Below are 17,678 nucleotides of genomic sequence, written 5' to 3'. Positions count from 1 at the left end.
AATTTATTTGCTTCCAGAATGACTATTAAAGGCGCACCTTGACTTATGGTCAATCACTCTATGCCTTCCCACATATATAATACACATTAAGGGCCCTGGCAAATATATACAGCTTCATGAGTTCCACTGCGGAGTTCATTTATATTGAAAGTGTGTGTGTGTGTGTGTGTGTGTGTGTGTGTGTGTGTGTGTGTTCTTGTTTATTGGTAATTTCTAATTTATATTAGCTTTCTGTATTATATGTAGCTTTGAAATATTCATATTTTTTTCTTTAATGTGGCAATTCTATTTGAAATAATTAGCTATAAATAGATACATTAAGGATTGGTTGGGTATATACTAAACATTTTCAGTGTATAGTATTTCTCACAGATGCTCAGTAACCTCTTAATGAAAGAATGAAGGAAACAATAAATGAAAACAGTCAACTGTAATCTTATACTAAATGTCCCAGAGTACTTTTGGGTTTGGTGATTTTTAATGATGGACCCTAGTTTATCTACACTCTTAACTGATCTGGGAGGCCCATAAAATATGCATGGCGAATCAGAAAAAGTGCACAGACATTCTGATTTAGGACACTGGGCTTAAACTTCCACTTCCACCAATTATGCTGTGACATGGGACAGGTCATTGCTTCTTATTTGCAACGTATAGTGAGATACTGCATAACTAAAGGAACATCTTAAAGATTAACTGAGATAAATTAGTTCAAGCTCTAAAAAGTGTGATACAAATTTCAGTTGATATAATTACTATAAAGTAATCACAAAACAAAGAAACATCACAAAACTAAGGACATATATCTTAGCATCTGAAATCAAACTTGTATTTCCATGGGAATTCCATTTAGCAATTAAATATGATTTAAAAATGAGAATTATCAGTGTACATTACTTAATCATAATTAGAAATACATCTCCTATGTGATACTATCAGTTATCACATTTGGAAATACAGTAAAATTCCAAGCCCTGTTGAAAGCATTATCTAAATATTATTTCATTTAATCCTATAATGTAGGCATAATTATTATTCCCATTTTACCAATAAGAAAATTGTGAGTTTAATAATTTGATGAAGCTCAGAGTTAAGTGGTACTAAGTAGGAAATCACAAGAAGGGGAGTTGTTTTGTGAGCTTATCATTACATATCTAAACTCTCATATTGGGATGTAGTAGTTCATCAGTCTCAGATTCATAGCCTATATTAAAATAGTTTAAATACAGCTTCCCTTAACTGATCATTCATTAATAGAAAAAAACTTTCTAACTACTTTGCTCAAATTGAGAATATTAAAATGAAAGAAACTACAATAATGAATATTCTGCTTAGCCAGAAGTTTCAGCTCTTTAATAGGAAGACAGAAAACTTGTCTAAGTATTAACAGCATTACTTAGGATATAATTTTACAGAATAAGAGTTTTTTGGTTTTAATATTTGTTGCTCACATCCAGCTGAAAATAATAATGCATGAAATGTGTAAGTTTACAATGTGAAGACATTTTATTCAACATAACTTCAAAACACCTGTAAAATGTTCATGTTAGAGACAAATAAGAGTATTTCCAAAGTGTTAACATCTGCTGCTGTCCTGGCACATCATACTACAGTGAGGGTCCAACTAATTTAGTCACTGGACTCAGAGTGAAGTACCTACTTCACAAGATTACTCTTCCTCCTCCCTCCCCTTCTCCCCCCCTCACTTCCTCCTTCTCTTTGGTAGAGGACTTAACTCAGGGGCACTTAACCTCTGACCACTGAGCTACTTCTCCTGTCCTTTTTATTTTTTATTTTGAGACAGGGCCTTACTAAGTTGCAGAGGCTGACCCCAAAATTGGGATCCTCCTACCTCAGCCTCCCAAGTCATTTGGATTACAGGCATACACCACTGCTTCTCGCCTTCCACAAGATTGCATTTCCTCAAATCTATCTCCTCCTTTTCATTCCTACCACATTACTCTACTTTGTGATGTCACTAACATTTTTGGACAACACCTGCAGACCCTTTATTACTCCCAAGTTGAAACAGAAGCTCCAACATTTCATTTCATCTACTTTATACAAAAAGATACAGAATTATCAATTTAAGACATTTTCAAAGGTTAATGTTATTTTCTCATTTTTAGTATTAAAGTTACAAAATTTCAATGAGGCAGCAAATCTGAAGGTTGGCTGCTTCTGAAGGAAGATAAACAACTATCTCTTACTGTCTATGATACATGCATTTGACCTTGCTTCTCACATCTCTTGGGCAACTACACATTTCCCCAGCAGTGCTCTCTAAATATAGGACTCTATAAATCCCTTTAATCATATACAATATTAAAATCAGAGCCCACTGGTTTTCATCTACTGAATTTTTTTGTGAATTAGTGTTTTGAACACACCAATCTTTCCTTGCAATTCTTCTAAAGAAATATGAAGGAAGAACAATTATCATGAAAAAATACAATTTTACTTTTAATTGAATTAACAGTCTTGGCAGTAATTCAGAAAGCAGGCTCATTTAACAAAGATAGTCATTACTGTTTTGGAAGGGAGACTTGAAGTACTTAGTTTCTGCCATTCAGGAGGACAGATGTCATTTTTTAGATTCCTTGAAAAAACACAAACAATTCCCTACATTATACCTCATGTGGTAACTCTGCAGCATCACTGCTACACAATATACTGCTGTACAAAAGAAGATGTGGAGAAGCTCAGGGCTATGAAGATAAATGTTTTGTTAATATGCTATTAACATGTGGAAGTGAAAGAAAGCTCACCAAGCTTTATTAACCAAGGGTAGAGCAGAAATGCCGCACCCAGAGCAAAGCTGCTCCAAAGGACGCCTCTGGAAAGGTGATTATTCGACTGACTTAGTATTCTGTGGCAAACTCTGCCAGGCTTATTCAATTTATTAAATAACACAGATGTTTCAGAAGGAGAAAAAAGCATCTGACACCTCTTCAGGGGCATGACTAATGGGCCATTATGACAGCAATTAAAGAGTAACCACTTGCAGCCCGTAACAACGAACTGTCACTGCTACTGTGCATTTCTTAGGTTTTCTGTTAATTACATAAAATTTAAGTCTCTAATGAATTTCAATTAAACCAAAGTGGGGCAGCAAATGGAAGGAAATGTTGGTGAAGAATGACTTGATAAAAATGCACACGGGCTGAACACATTATGTTTTATGGTCAAGGTTTAATATTTCCTATTGGATTCTGACTGATTTATCATAGGCTTCTTGGCAGACATGCAGCCTTTAAAATCATTTTCATATCAGCATGCCCAACCAAAGTAGCGGAAAGTAACGAAAAATGTCTAGCATCCATAATTAAATTTGAAGGATAACAGGATACTTCTTTTACATAATTATTACCACCTCCCCCCCTTTATAAAACTTTCAGGTTGAATTTTAACTTCTTGAAGGTAGGAGCAGTCTCTGAATGTTCATTTTAGCTGGCAGATTAGTACAGAAGTGGGACACAGAAGCTGTCCAATGAATGTTTCCTAAATAAATGAATGGATTTGAGATCTTGGGAAATCAGGACTGAAATAATCTAGGTTTTCTACTACCAAACCAATTCGGGTAAGCAAAACACAAATTATCCCTGTATACAATTTAACTTGAACCTTAATCTCTTTTCTAATAAGAAATACAAACTATCACATAAATCAAATTTAAAAAAACACCACTGGATTCAACATCAGAAAACACAGCACTCTATCATTTCTGAATAAAATTTGAAAAAGAGTGATATGTCCTGCTACCTGCATCCATGTTCAGAGCCCTAATCCCCAAAACATTTCTCCCTACATCTACAAGCCTAGATACAACGTTTGATAATACAATGCAGAACCAAAGAGATGTTGTATAATTTTGTTCTTTTCATTCACACATTCACCATCACTTAGGTTAACTCCAGTAAGCCCAAAATTGAGGCTTCAGATATGAGGTTTTTAGAATATATAATGTTTTATGACTGTTTTAACTGGATTAATTCTGTAAGACTTTATTAAATAACAGGGACCTTTTTGCAATAACATGCTCAAATGATCACAAAACATTGCTTTTCATGCAGTGACATGAAAACTGCCAAAACAAATCTGCTGGTTGGCAGGAAGCACCAATGTGTGAAATCTTATGTAAATGCAGAATTGCTGGGTTATGCAAAAGTGAAATTTTCAAAAGTTGAAACTTCCTTAACCAATAAGATCCCAGTGAGATACAGGGACTACGGAACAGCACTTTAGAATTCGCAAACCTTGCCCACAAAGAACAAGTGTATTCAGGAAAAAGGAAAACTTAAATCAGGGATCACAGTGCAAGTTTCTGGGTGTAAAAAAAGCAATAAATAGAAACCTGGTCTTACTGCCTGGGGGTTAGTGTCAGCAATATTGCGAACAATAAAAGTAAATAACAGGGTTCAAATATAGGTGGGAAAAAAAATCAAAATGTGGGAAGCTAAAGGGAATCACATAACGGCTACTGCATGGAACAGATGGATCTGAGGCTTAGAATTTCTGGGACTCATTCTCAGATCTACAGCATGATAAAAGGTCTGAAAGATATAGATACTTCTCAGTAAAGAACTGAACTTCTCTGAACAAAGACATTATAAGGCTTTTCACAACTGATCTACAAAATTATCTTTTTATTTAAAATATTAGACTTCTTTTTTTTACATCTAGTATATAATTTATAAGTATTGATTAACGACTAATATGTAAAATCTTATGATCAGTACAGTATAACACTATTCACTAAATGGCATAATTTATTCCAACCTTTTGAATACTTCTGAAATTATCGTATTTTATAACTTCAGTTAGTAAACTACCACTTTGTTACTACTTTTTCATATAATTTCTGCTAAAATTTAACCTAGATATTGCTTTCAGTACCTGATGATTTATGTACTTCCCCAATTCTAAAAGTAAAACTGAGAAGTACTTCAACATAAAAAAGAGAGATAGCAAATATTAACTATTCATAAATATTATTGGATATACCTTCACATAGGATCACTAAATCAATATGAAAAATCATGACATGAATCAAGGAACTGATCAGCAATTAGCAAGGGGACATATAGCATTTGGAGAATGCACAGCAATATATAGAACAGCTGTGGTGATGGAATGGGCAAAGCATTAATAGTATAGCAGTAACAACTGGGAAATAATCCTATCTTTTATGTAGCAGACCTTTTACAAATTTGACAAATAAAATAAAAAATAATAATCCCTGAAATTTAAAAGAAAGATACATTTTCTTTCAAGAAGTATATAGAATGAAAAACATTAATTTTCTTGTTTTACTTTTGAACTATACTTTTAATTCAGTTCTACTTTAAACTCACCCTAGGCTACTGGGTAAACAGATGTATAATGTTTTAAACAAAAATTTTACTAATCTAAAGTTTCTGCCAAGCTAACATAAGTTTGATTCTTAACCCACTTAATCCCTGAATACTAAGCACAGCATCAAGTTAAAGAATGCTTGTCACATGTATAAAATGTATAGCTGAAATGCTTGGGACACATTAGCAAACTGATGGGTTGTCTTCTTCCAGCATGCCTAAGTGTACTGGAAGTCAGTTTTAAAAAGATATCACAAGTTTACAGGACTACTACTGTTAACAAAATTAGCAGTCAAGTACCTATATGATAAGAATGATTTTTTCTGATGCCATACTGAACCTCCAACAATATTTCCCTATAGTAGGCAAAAGTCATCAAAATAATGAAGGGATGATAAGAAATAAAGAGAAGAATATTGAGAAAAGCGTAAGGTAAATCCAAAAGCATACTAAAGGGGAGAAGTATGGGAGGTTAAACAATTTTACTCTGCTAGCAAAGATGTCTGTGAGTTCAGAAAGGTTGAAAATGTTAACCTATTGTAATTTACCTCCAAGTTCTTCTTCATCCTGATCCATTTTTAAAAAATTGCCCCCAAAACATCAACACCAACAAAAGGAGGCCCTTTTTAAAGACTATGAAAACGTGAAAATCATTATATTTTATTACCAAGTAATGAGCTCAACAGGCACCGATGCCCTCTGAGGCTGTGCACTTCCTGTATGAACCTCACAGCCCATCCTTCCTCATATAATGCAGATGGATGTCCAGGGATGGAGAGAGATGATCAAGGACTAAGAGGGCTCAGGAATAGGGATGCCAATTATACACTCACTGGCAAATCTTTTTTAAAGACTTAAAAATTTTATTATTTTCTTTTTGAACTCTATTTTTCTGGTTTCAGTATACCTATGCTAAACATCAGTTGCAAAAATTTTTTCAAAATATTCTGTGAATCTTTCAAATAATCAAAACTGGAAATTCTGTCTAAAGATTCTTTATGTTTTTCTTGTTTTTCACTGAGCCACATCTCTAGTCCTTTATAAAAATTACTTTGAGATAGAGTCTCACTAAGTTTGTGACCTTGAATTTGCAATCCTCCTGCCTCAGTCTCCCAAATTGCTGGGATTATAGATGTGAGTCACTGCACCTGGATCCAAAAATCCATTTTAAAATCCGCAACTTTTATTACAGATAAGGAAACAAGTTATTTTCTAGGTCCTATTACAAGGTATCAAATAAATTTAATTTATATTTATCACATGCCTGCCTATAGAAAGGCAGTTCATTTTAGATTTGGCTTCTGTAAACTGGATATTTTAATGCCTTTTGTGGTGGAAAATGTTTGGGAGACATTTTTCTCTGATTGTCCTAGTTTAGCCCTAGAAAGCAATGGTAGACATGTGAGACAGCAGCCACATATACTTGGGAGAAAAGAGATTGGGTTGAAAATATCAACATTTTGGTTGAAAATATCCACATAAGATTTATCTAGTATAGTTTATTTTGCTTCACAATCTATGAGTAGAATCTGACTTACAATAATAAATATGGTTAGTTGATAATATCTATGTGTCATCCTGAAGTTAGTGGTACTGAAGAAATACTACTACTTAGAACTAATAAAAAAAATTGCTACATATGCAAAAGAAACATAATTATAAAATAGCAAAAAAAAAATCATACAAACCCAAAAATGAGCCTTTTAAAACAACCACTTCAAACAAGCACTTATTAGACTTATTTCCTGAACATTAAGAGGAAATCAACTAAAAAGAAATATTATAGGGAATACAAACAAGACATATATGTTGCTAAATGAACCTTGATTATACCTGCCATGCTGTAAGGCAAGAGGTGCACATCAAATGCCCACAAGGCTCAATCTTGACATCTTTGTCATTCTCTGCACAAATTTTACAGAGTTGAAAAGTGGAGCCCATTTCACAATATAATTCATATTGTTCCTGGAATATGGGGGTGGAAAAGAGGCAATGTTAATGCATTTCTAGTATGAACCATTAATATTAAATTTTCTCAAGTAAAATAACTTACAGTAAATATCTCACACTTGATCCTGTCAGAAATGTTACCATTTAAGACATTTTAAATTGATAATAAATATTTAAAGCATTTGAGCTTTTATCAGGAATTTTGTAAGTTTTTTAATACTTTGGATTATTTCAGGTTTCCTACTATTCCCTTAAAAAGACACTAATTTCAATAGTCACAGTGATTCAAACAATAAAACCCAGCGTTTTAAAGTGGCAACATATACGATTTTATCTTCTTTGTAACTGCCATATGCTTATCTAATTTCACTGTCAAATTGAAAAAACAATGCCATTCTGGATGAGCATTAAATTTTATAACTTTTAGATATCTTTAGAAATCTCAGAATCAAAGATCATCAGCATCTGCCCTTCCCGCATCTTACACGTTGTGGCTATATTTACTATTTCACATAATATCCAATGTATCACATATTTTGAATTTAAGAAAAATACCTGAGTCTCAGTAAGCCTCAATTATATATCTCAAATTCTGTATTACATGTCTGACTTGAAAGTTCATGCTTTTCACCTAACACTGTCAAGAGAAGTAGTTATTTTAGTAACTAAAAACTGGTTTATTAAACTTCTGTTCTTTCTACTTACTATGTTTATAAGCTTAGGACAATGTTCAGTAAATTTCTCATTGTTCAAATAGTGAAAAGATCTATGTCATAAACAAGAAACAGATAGATTGGTAAATGTAAAGAATATTTTTAAAAGTTGCTTATGAGAGACAAAAAAAATCATGAAGTAAAATCTGTACAAAGCAAGGATTTAGTTCAATAAATGCCTACAATGAACACATGTGCCTGACCCTGAGGAGGATTAAATTCATGGCAGTATTTATTTAATCTACTAAGAGATTACCATGTTATAATCCTGGTTAAATGCACATATATTTTCACACATATACACAGACTTAGACATAATTATACATGAACACACATATACAAAAACATCTACTATGATATATGTCTATATGAGAATATACATAATTTTTAGGAAATTAAAGAAAAACATGACAGAATGAATATAGAAAAGAACTATTATCTAAAGGAATCCAGTATCAGTTATAAATTGTTGAAAATGTATGTATCTTTCTTTTAAATTTTAGGGATTATTATTTTTTATTTTATTTGTCAAATTTGTAAAAGGTCTGCTACATAAAAGATAGGATTATTTCCCAGTTGTTATTGCTATACTATTAATGCTTTGCCCATTCCATCACCACAGCTGTTCTATATATTGCTGTGCATTCTCCAAATGCTATATGTCCCCTTGCTAATTGCTGATCAGTTCCTCGATTCATGTCATGATTTTTCATATTGATTTAGTGATCCTATGTGAAGGTATATCCAATAATATTTATGAATAGTTAATATTTGCTATCTCTCTTTTTTATGTTGAAGTACTTCTCAGTTTTACTTTTAGAATTGGGGAAGTACATAAATCATCAGGTACTGAAAGCAATATCTAGGTTAAATTTTAGCAGAAATTATATGAAAAAGTAGTAACAAAGTGGTAGTTTACTAACTGAAGTTATAAAATACGATAATTTCAGAAGTATTCAAAAAGTTGGAATAAACAACAGGTTTATAATTATAAAATAATTATAATAAGGTAAATCACAGATGTATAACTTAATGCAACCTAAGAGTTAAGAATATTTATAAGTAACTACAGGGAAAGATATTACTCCTGAAGATTTATTTTGAAATAATGGTTTTATAAGAAGGAAATTTCTCTCTCTGATTGATATCCTTTTATACATTAGAAAATACACTACAAAATTACCACATATTTTTTAAATGGGCAATTATATACTAAATATAAAAGTTATACATAGTCATACATAAAAAATGTTAACAAGGTGTTTCACTTAATAATATCAAGACCAGCTGGGTGCAGTGGCTCACATTTGTAATCCCCAGTGGCTCAGGAGGCTGAGATAGGAGGATTGCAAGTTCAAAGCCAGCCTCAGCAATGGCGAGGCACTAAACAACTCAGTGAGACACTGTCTCTAAATAAAATACAAAACAGGACTGGGGATGTGGCTCAGTAGTTAAGTGTCCCTGAGTTCAATCCCCAGTACCCAAAAAACTAAAAGTAATATATATATATATAAAATATCAAGACCATAGGGACTGAAACCTGAAGAATTACAAATAAAGGAAATACCATGTATGGTCTTGGAAAAAAGAAAGATTTCTCTCTGATTTCAGTTTTTTCCTTTGGTTTTTATTATTTATTATAAATACAAATCTAAAATCTAAAATATTTTAAATTAGACTGTCTGCAAAATAAAATATTCACATCTCTCTTCAATCTCTCCCTGATACTGCAATCCTTTTTCCTCCTCAGTTAAACACCATTACCAAGTTGGTGGTTCTGGAATGCTTACTTGTATGTTCATATATAACTTCTTATTTATTTATTTACAAAACTTGGGCATACATAATGTAAAAATCCAAAAATTGAGCTTTACACATACGGATTTTTTTAAATAAAACACCATGCAGAAGTTCTCATGCAAATATGTACAGCTACTCCCCTGTGGATAACTACTCTGGGTATGTGATGGTATATTTAATCTATTATCGAACACTTTGGTATTTTGTAATCTTTCACTTTTATGAGAAATCCTACAGTGAATACTCTGTTGTACAGAATTCTTGTGTATAAGTGGGAGTGACACATTCATTATCTATGAGATTGCCAACAATGGATTTAGAAAAACGTAATCATCTTCAATCGTCTTCAATTACTCATGACTCTAAAAGTCATGGCATAAAACTCTTCTAATCTATTTTTGTATTTTTACATATTAAAGTTATCTTCTCATATCTGTCTACCTATGGATTTATTTATCACTGTATAAATGCCAATTTTGTATTGCAAGAAAAAACATTAAAGCTGAAATTTTATGCAAATTTTATGTAATTTCTTTTCACTCTTAGGATTCCTGGAGATATCACTTGTATTAAATATTTGTGCATGATTTTAGGCATAGTATAAGAAGAGATTCTGATTTATTTCAAAGGTATTATAAATACCTATTAATTATATTTTTCAGGAAATTGTTCTTACCTGTGTAACTTTTATATGATCATGGGGTGTAGGTTCACATAATCCAGTTAAATCAGGATTGTAACTCCTCCCATCAGGATAAAGATAACTGAATTTAAACAGAAACTTTATTACCTTAAATATACAAGTTTTAATTGTATTTAAGCTTAATCAGGTTTTTCCATAATCAAATACATTTTTGTGCTTCCTATTTTTGTAACAAATCAATAAAATTTTTCACTATTTTATACTATTGTAAATTATTTTAAGGCACTTAAAGTCTAGAAATGACATTCATGTAATAAATACATAATAAGGACTCAGCCACTAAAGCAATAATTTTCAATTAAATACTTCTAATGTGTTCCTTATAAAAATTAAAAATTTATTTTACAGTTCATTACATGCTATTCTAAAAAAGGGTGAATATACATTTATTTGCAATTAATATATCCTTCATCTGATGCTGAGGAAATGCTAACTATATCATTTTATACCATGTTTAATATCATATGAAGAGGAAAATAGAAATAAGGTCAAGTCTTTCCTGCAAGTTCTCAGAATACTTCTGCAGTGTTTCTTTTTCTATAATATCCTAGTATCTTTCTTCTGAATCACCTTCTATTTTCTCTAATAGATCCCCATGTGCACCCACCTCCACACATACATATTTTTAAAAATCATAAAATGTTACAGTTCTATCTTTCATTGACTCCAATAAAGCCATAAATACAGAATGCTCTATAAACATAAGGTTTTATTATCAGAGAGAATGGGAATCTGAACTAAGTTACCATAAAGATGCTTTCTTCCTGGGTTAACTCAAGAATTTTTACTCATTATTCAGAAAATGATTGAAAGTCAAGGTTATTGTGTTGGTAAATATTTTTGACTAAAAAAAAAATGCCAATGTTATTGCTAGTATCATCAATTTATTATATTATAGTTTATCCTGTTTAATATCATTCTAACTAGAGGTCTTAAAGATTAAGAATACAATACTGTAGATGTAAATATTTTAAAACTATACAAAATTATTCTGTGGAATAATCAAAAAATGTTTATCTTTAAGTGAACAATCTACAAAAACATTTAAGTAACTAAGTATTAGAATTACCCCAGGAAACCAGATAAAATAAACTTAAAGTACAGACAATACTGTATAGTAAGGGACAGATCAGTGAGATGATTTTTTTTAATCTAATTAAGGAAAGGAGATAACTACATTTGCATAAGACCCAAAATTTGAGTGTCATTACAGGGAGCAGTTAAAAAATTTCACAAATATTAAATGAGGAATAATAAAAGCTGGTAAGTAAGTTGCTTATCATATCCTAAAATGTCCATTTAAAGAATTATTGTGCAATGCTTTATCACACTTCGAAAACACATAGAAATTGTAGGAAAAAAAATCAGAAATAAAAAATTGTAAAAATGAAAATAACGATGCCAGAGGTAAGGAAGAAAGGTTATATTTAACCTATTGGGGTAACTCGATGATTTCTGTCCTACTCCGGATACTGCTGATGAGATACTACTGTCAAAGGCAGTGAAGGAGTCCGGCTGATCATTAAAATAAACTCTCAATCAAATATATCATACAATGGCAGACTAACTAGAAAGAAAAATAGCTGACCTTGATGATAGTGGACCAAATGATATCCTGTGGTTTTACTGATCTTAAGAAAACCTCTAACTAATATACTAAAATCTATTTTATCCTAATCTACTTTTGAAGTTTGGATTACATTAGCCAGTCCTTCTGAAGATTCCTAAATGTGTGTGTGTGAATAGTACGTTAACTTGCACAAGAGTCCAGTGGCTTTGCTGTACTGAATACAATATTATAATTTGTTACTCTTTAATTGGTGTTTGAAAAATAGATGGAAACAATTAAAAAATACAAAAAAGAAAATCAAAATTATTCTATGTACAGATTTACCCACTCATACTTTCTTTTTTTTTTTTTTTGATCTCAAATATCTTCATCTTTTTTTTTTATTGTAAACAGATGGGATACATGTTGTTTCTCTGTACATGGAGTAAAGGTGCACTATTTGTACTCATACTTTCTTTATGAATTAAAACTTTAAAGTACACTTTCTAAAAAAGCAAACCTACAATCATAGTTAATCAAAGGTTACAAATATGAATGTTTAATGTACTAGAGGTAAAGTATAAAGAACAAATTTATGAAAACTAGAAGAAAAAAAGAGAGAAAGACATTTGGTCCCACAACCTGCTGTGTAATTATTACATAGCTAATGTCTTAAAAACTTGTAGCTTAAAAAAATATATTCCTTTTTCTTCACATAGATCTCCTCATGTTCTTTTTTTTTTAAATTTTCTTTGTCTAATTTATTTTTTGATTTGTTTTTGATGTCTGTTTATGTTTTTTAGTAATTACTTAGGAAAAGGGAAATCCCAAATCATTTGGTCTTCGCTAACTTAGTAGACTATCTCCTACCAGGTTTCCACCACAGTTCATCCCTATCAATGCTACAAGTTGAACCACACTTATCTCTAAGTTACTCAGCAAGGCAAAGGGTAAAAAAAAGCAGGGTGCTGAAGTGACACTGAGATACAAGGACAAAAAGGAGGGCACGGGACTAAAATGAATAAGAACCAGATATATTTACAGAAAATGGGTCAAATAGATAGTTGAGACTTTCTGTGAGGAAGAAAAAGTCATTTTTTGACAAAAGAGAAGAATTTATTTTTATATTTCAGAAGAGAACAGCATGACATTAACTGAATTTTATTAACATATAATTCTGAACTATAAATTCATTATTAGTGTGAATAAAGGAAGGTATACAAAGAAGAAAGGGAAAGGAAGGGTGGAAGAGAAAAGGCTAAAAAAGGAGAAACAGAAAATCCAGCATCACCAGTCTAAAGAAACAGTATGACTAGCAATTTTAGCTTCACATGAGACAAAGGAAGTCACTTATTTGAAAGAATTTACTTTCAATACATACACATCTATTTGACAAGTATTATTAGGTCTCAATTTTTCCTATAAAATGTATAAACATGTAATTTGATATTGGAATGTGTTTAGCTACAAAATATAGTTAGATTAAAAAACTAGACTACCTTAACATGGCTATTTAAAGAGACAAACAAAAAGAACTAAGGAGCATCCATTTCTTAGTCTTGAGGTTAAAAAGCAAACAGATTGCTAGCAACACTCTCTGTTCTTCCATCCCTATGCAGTAACTACTTTTCACATCTGATAGGCTTTAAACACGCTGACTCCCATTTCTTATACTTACAATCCTTCCCTGCTGCCATCAATGAGGGCTTGAAATAAGGGCTTGTTGTGAGGTATGGTCTGTAAGATATTGCCATCCCCAGTCACATAGCCAATGGCCCACTGTCCTAGTCGAGTGCAGCTTAACCGGAAAATGTAGCTACAAGACAGAGAAAATTATGTCCAAGTTCAATCAAAAAGTGTGACAACCACTAAAGAATTTGTTAGTTTTTTTTTTTTCTTTTTTTTTTTAAGCAATAGAATACACAGAATGACTTAGAATTCCTGATAAAATTTTCTTTCAACATGTTTTAATACCATTATACTTCTCTGTTGATTTGTATAAGAAACACTGATACTCATTTCTTTTCATTTTAATATCTTAAGAACTACATGAGAAAAAAGAAGTTCTAAACTATCAAGTGATTTATTCCCATCACCATCCAGGATACTGTGCATGAAAATGCTGCTGGTATAAAATGGTTATGACATAAATTATTTTTGGAATGTAAAAATTAAAAAAGTAAAAATTTAATTTGTTCACCACAGAAACGGAGTTAGTTTCTACTACTGGATTCAACATATTACTTTGTGACTTAAACATTAAAATCATGCATTTAAATTGTAAAACAACTTGACTTAAAATAATACACTTTCTTTCAAGCATTTTAGTGATTCATCTTTAAACTCTCAAAAGAGCCAAAGTGTATTAATGAAAAAGCAAGCTGGATAAGCTCATATTTTCCATTTAACCCCACCAAGTTAAATATCTTTCAATAGGAAGTAAAAATAGCTCAAAAACATAAATCGAATGAATGACAAATCCCTTAAAACTAATTCTCAATGAACAGCGACACTACTTTGACTTTAAATTTATCATTTATTTATTCACTTAGCTATCTATTCCAGTTTAAATAATTTCTATTTCTGTGCATTATACTCAACCTTGCCATCATGATTTCCATATCTAGATTTTATAGCAGATCAAAAGTAACTTAAATCTGTTGGCTACATTTGGGCTACTATATGAATGTAATAAATAAGAGAAATAAGTATCTTAATTTACTTATCAATGAATCACGGATCATGTAAAAATATTTTACAAGATGTAAATTAGCATTTGTAATGGTGATTCAGTCACTGGCTTTAATTAAGTTGTATATTTAGTGATACAATGTGATTTCTCTCAAGGAAATTGAGTTTCAAAAGAAATAAATAATCTGTGATTTTTAAATATTAGGAACCTTACATTAGTGATAGAACCATCAGAAAGAACCTTTCCAAAGAAGTCTAAAAACACATCCCCTTAGAGAGCCTGAACACAAGATAGTAACCTGTCAACTATTGACATCTTCAATTGGAATCAGTTAAAATAATTCTGCTTAGAACAATGGTTGTGATGTTATGAGAAGAACCATAATATCATAGAAGGTCATTATAAATTATAATTTTGGAGATCACTACAAACAGATTATATCAAGAAATGTATACGATATAGTTCTTCTAATTACTAAAAGGTATCAGCAATCTTAAAGATCTGTGTATACCACAGATTTTGCCAGAACTTGTAGAGTAGAATACTACAATCAAGAAAATAATAACAAATCTGCATGGTTAATATTTTTAAAACATTTCATATTTATTCATATAATAAGAATCTAGTAAATAGAGAAAAGCACACTTGTGAAACTGCTCAGGATTTTACTCACATCACTTTCTGTTTCCTAAACACTGTACTAGGACGGTGTTTCTAAAACTGATTATACAGAAGTTCAAGCAATTCATGTGGGTAGACTATAGCATTAGTAACACCAGGTGAGAGTGACAATATAGTTTTGGAATAATTTTTTCCTCTCCTGAACTTTTCTGCTCCACAGTTTTACTTGTACAACTCTTAAATCACTTGCTGCTGACCCTCTTCTTGGCAGTCACTAATTTCCAGCCTCATGAAGTGGACTTTTGCTTTATTTCTAGCACATTACTCTCCAACAATGGCATGAATAACAATTGGATGAAATAGTTTCATGTTTACAGGGTGGGCTACTCTTTAACACTAAACGTTATCTAAAGGATATATCCTGTGATTCTCAAACATAGTTTTTTTCTTTCTGGTGCTGGGGGCTGAACCTGGGGCCTTGTGCATGCTACACAAGTGCTCTACCACTGAGATATATCCCTAGTCCTCAAAAGTATTTCATCAGGTAACTAATATTTTGTTAGTTGGAACCCAAATAAAGCAGAACATAAGGAACCCAAATGTACTTGGAATAGACCCAACTATTTTCTTTAGTACAAAGCCAATGAGAAAGACAAATTTGGGAAAGCAAATATTTACCAAAGGTATTTGAAATGGTCATGAAGAGATGCCCTAAACCCAATTTAAATATTCATATCACACATTACATATGACAATTTATGATAGATTACCCATTTCATCTCTAGCTATACAAAAATCTGGTCATGAGAGAGGCCTGAATAAAACTAAATCTAAGTCCCTCTCAACATACAAAAAATTTGACCTGCTCCCAAAGTCACAATAATCAATTCTTAAATAGAAGACAGCAATGGAAGTCAATGTTTTCTGTACCGCCAGCTGTTTTTTATATGCCATAGTAATTCTCATAAAATGGAAATGTTCATTATGACAGAAATGATAGCAATTAAAACAATCAAAACTGCTGGCTTATACTTAAGATTTTTGTTACAGGAAAAATACCCTATGCACTACAAACCAAATAAAAATGGTTCTAGAATAAAAAGGTAGACTTAAAAAATAAAACAAACTCATTTTTAAAATGAAACAATCTCTATTTGAAAATCAGTACACTAATGGACTTTGGAATGACATCTCCTACTATCTGTGACAGCCCTGAGGACAGGTATGCCACTTCTGCTGATGCCACAGCTCAAATGCCTACTATGTGCCTAACGTACTTCTAGATGCGACAGAGAAAAAAGTACTCAGACTGGAAGGACACAGATTTTCTGGACTTGTCACTAGTAATGTGTGTTCTGTGGTCAAAGCCAGAAAAGTTGACTAAACATGCAATCTTTGTGTGTCTTACTCAATTTCATCATCTGAAAAATAAAATACGAATTCTGAGGCTATAAAGAAGTATGAGGTTTTAAAGAAGAAGCTTTCAAGGACATGAAATTGATTTGGATTTTAACAATGCACTTATACATGTTTATGTACTTGTATGTATTTATCATGAAACTATACATGTACTTAGATGCATTTATACATACTTTTATGTACTTATCACAGAACCTAATTAAATCTTAAAAAAATCTTTAAAATAATGAACATAAATCTGTTCTATTTATTTTAACTTTAACATAATATTCAAGTATTCAAATATACACATGTAATTTTGTAAACAAAGATAAGAATTATGAAACAATCAATGTTAATATCCTATTCTAAATTGAAAAGTCAAACACGGGGGACTAATGAATCTTTATTAAATTACATAGTAGTCCATTCCCTTTCTCTTTATGAACATGAAACTTTAGAACAAACACAATTTATCAATTTACAGGGCTCAATAAGAAGCACACTTTTGTTTTACTGGTTCTTCCATCCCACCCCACCCCTTACTTAGAAAGGAATCGTAGAGGATTTTTCTTTAAACTCATTACATATTATTGGTAAAAGGTCTTACCTTCCAGGTTTGGTACTGTACTTCTGTAGCCGTGCTTTAACTTCATCATATGTGAGAAATGCCATATAACCTGGATGTGTTACAGCTAAGAAATTCCAATTCCGTAAAATAGAGCCCCAAGGCTGAAAATATAAATAAATTCAAAGAGATTACCTAGAGAATATAAACTAGTGATTACATACCAACCCATTACTTCATGTACTTAACACAATTCCCCTGTATATTTCTGAAGTTAATATGGGCTTACATGTTAACTTTTTCTAGCTATAAGCAAACATGCATTAGTTT

At 31.6% G+C, this 17,678-nt stretch overlaps 1 protein-coding gene across 7 annotated transcripts in view; it reads right to left on the bottom strand.

Annotated features, from left to right (window-relative positions):
* Window positions 1-17,678, bottom strand: part of Cblb (Cbl proto-oncogene B) — a 207,414-nt gene that overhangs the window by 73,111 nt on the left and 116,625 nt on the right. For all 7 annotated transcript variants that reach the window (XM_047563577.1, XM_047563572.1, XM_047563578.1 and 4 more), the window contains exons 6-9: window positions 17,391-17,512; window positions 13,748-13,885; window positions 10,494-10,581; window positions 7,188-7,319 (exon numbers count right to left, since the gene is read on the bottom strand). In XM_047563577.1, the coding sequence (XP_047419533.1) occupies window positions 7,188-7,319; window positions 10,494-10,581; window positions 13,748-13,885; window positions 17,391-17,512 (480 nt within the window). The remainder of the gene's footprint in view (window positions 1-7,187; window positions 7,320-10,493; window positions 10,582-13,747; window positions 13,886-17,390; window positions 17,513-17,678) is intronic.

The sequence above is a fragment of the Sciurus carolinensis genome, chromosome 9 (assembly GCF_902686445.1).
Source record: "Sciurus carolinensis chromosome 9, mSciCar1.2, whole genome shotgun sequence".
Taxonomy (NCBI): Eukaryota; Metazoa; Chordata; class Mammalia; order Rodentia; family Sciuridae; genus Sciurus; species Sciurus carolinensis.
Note: the sequence above shows the minus strand (reverse complement) of the source record. Positions and strands in the feature narration are given on the sequence as shown.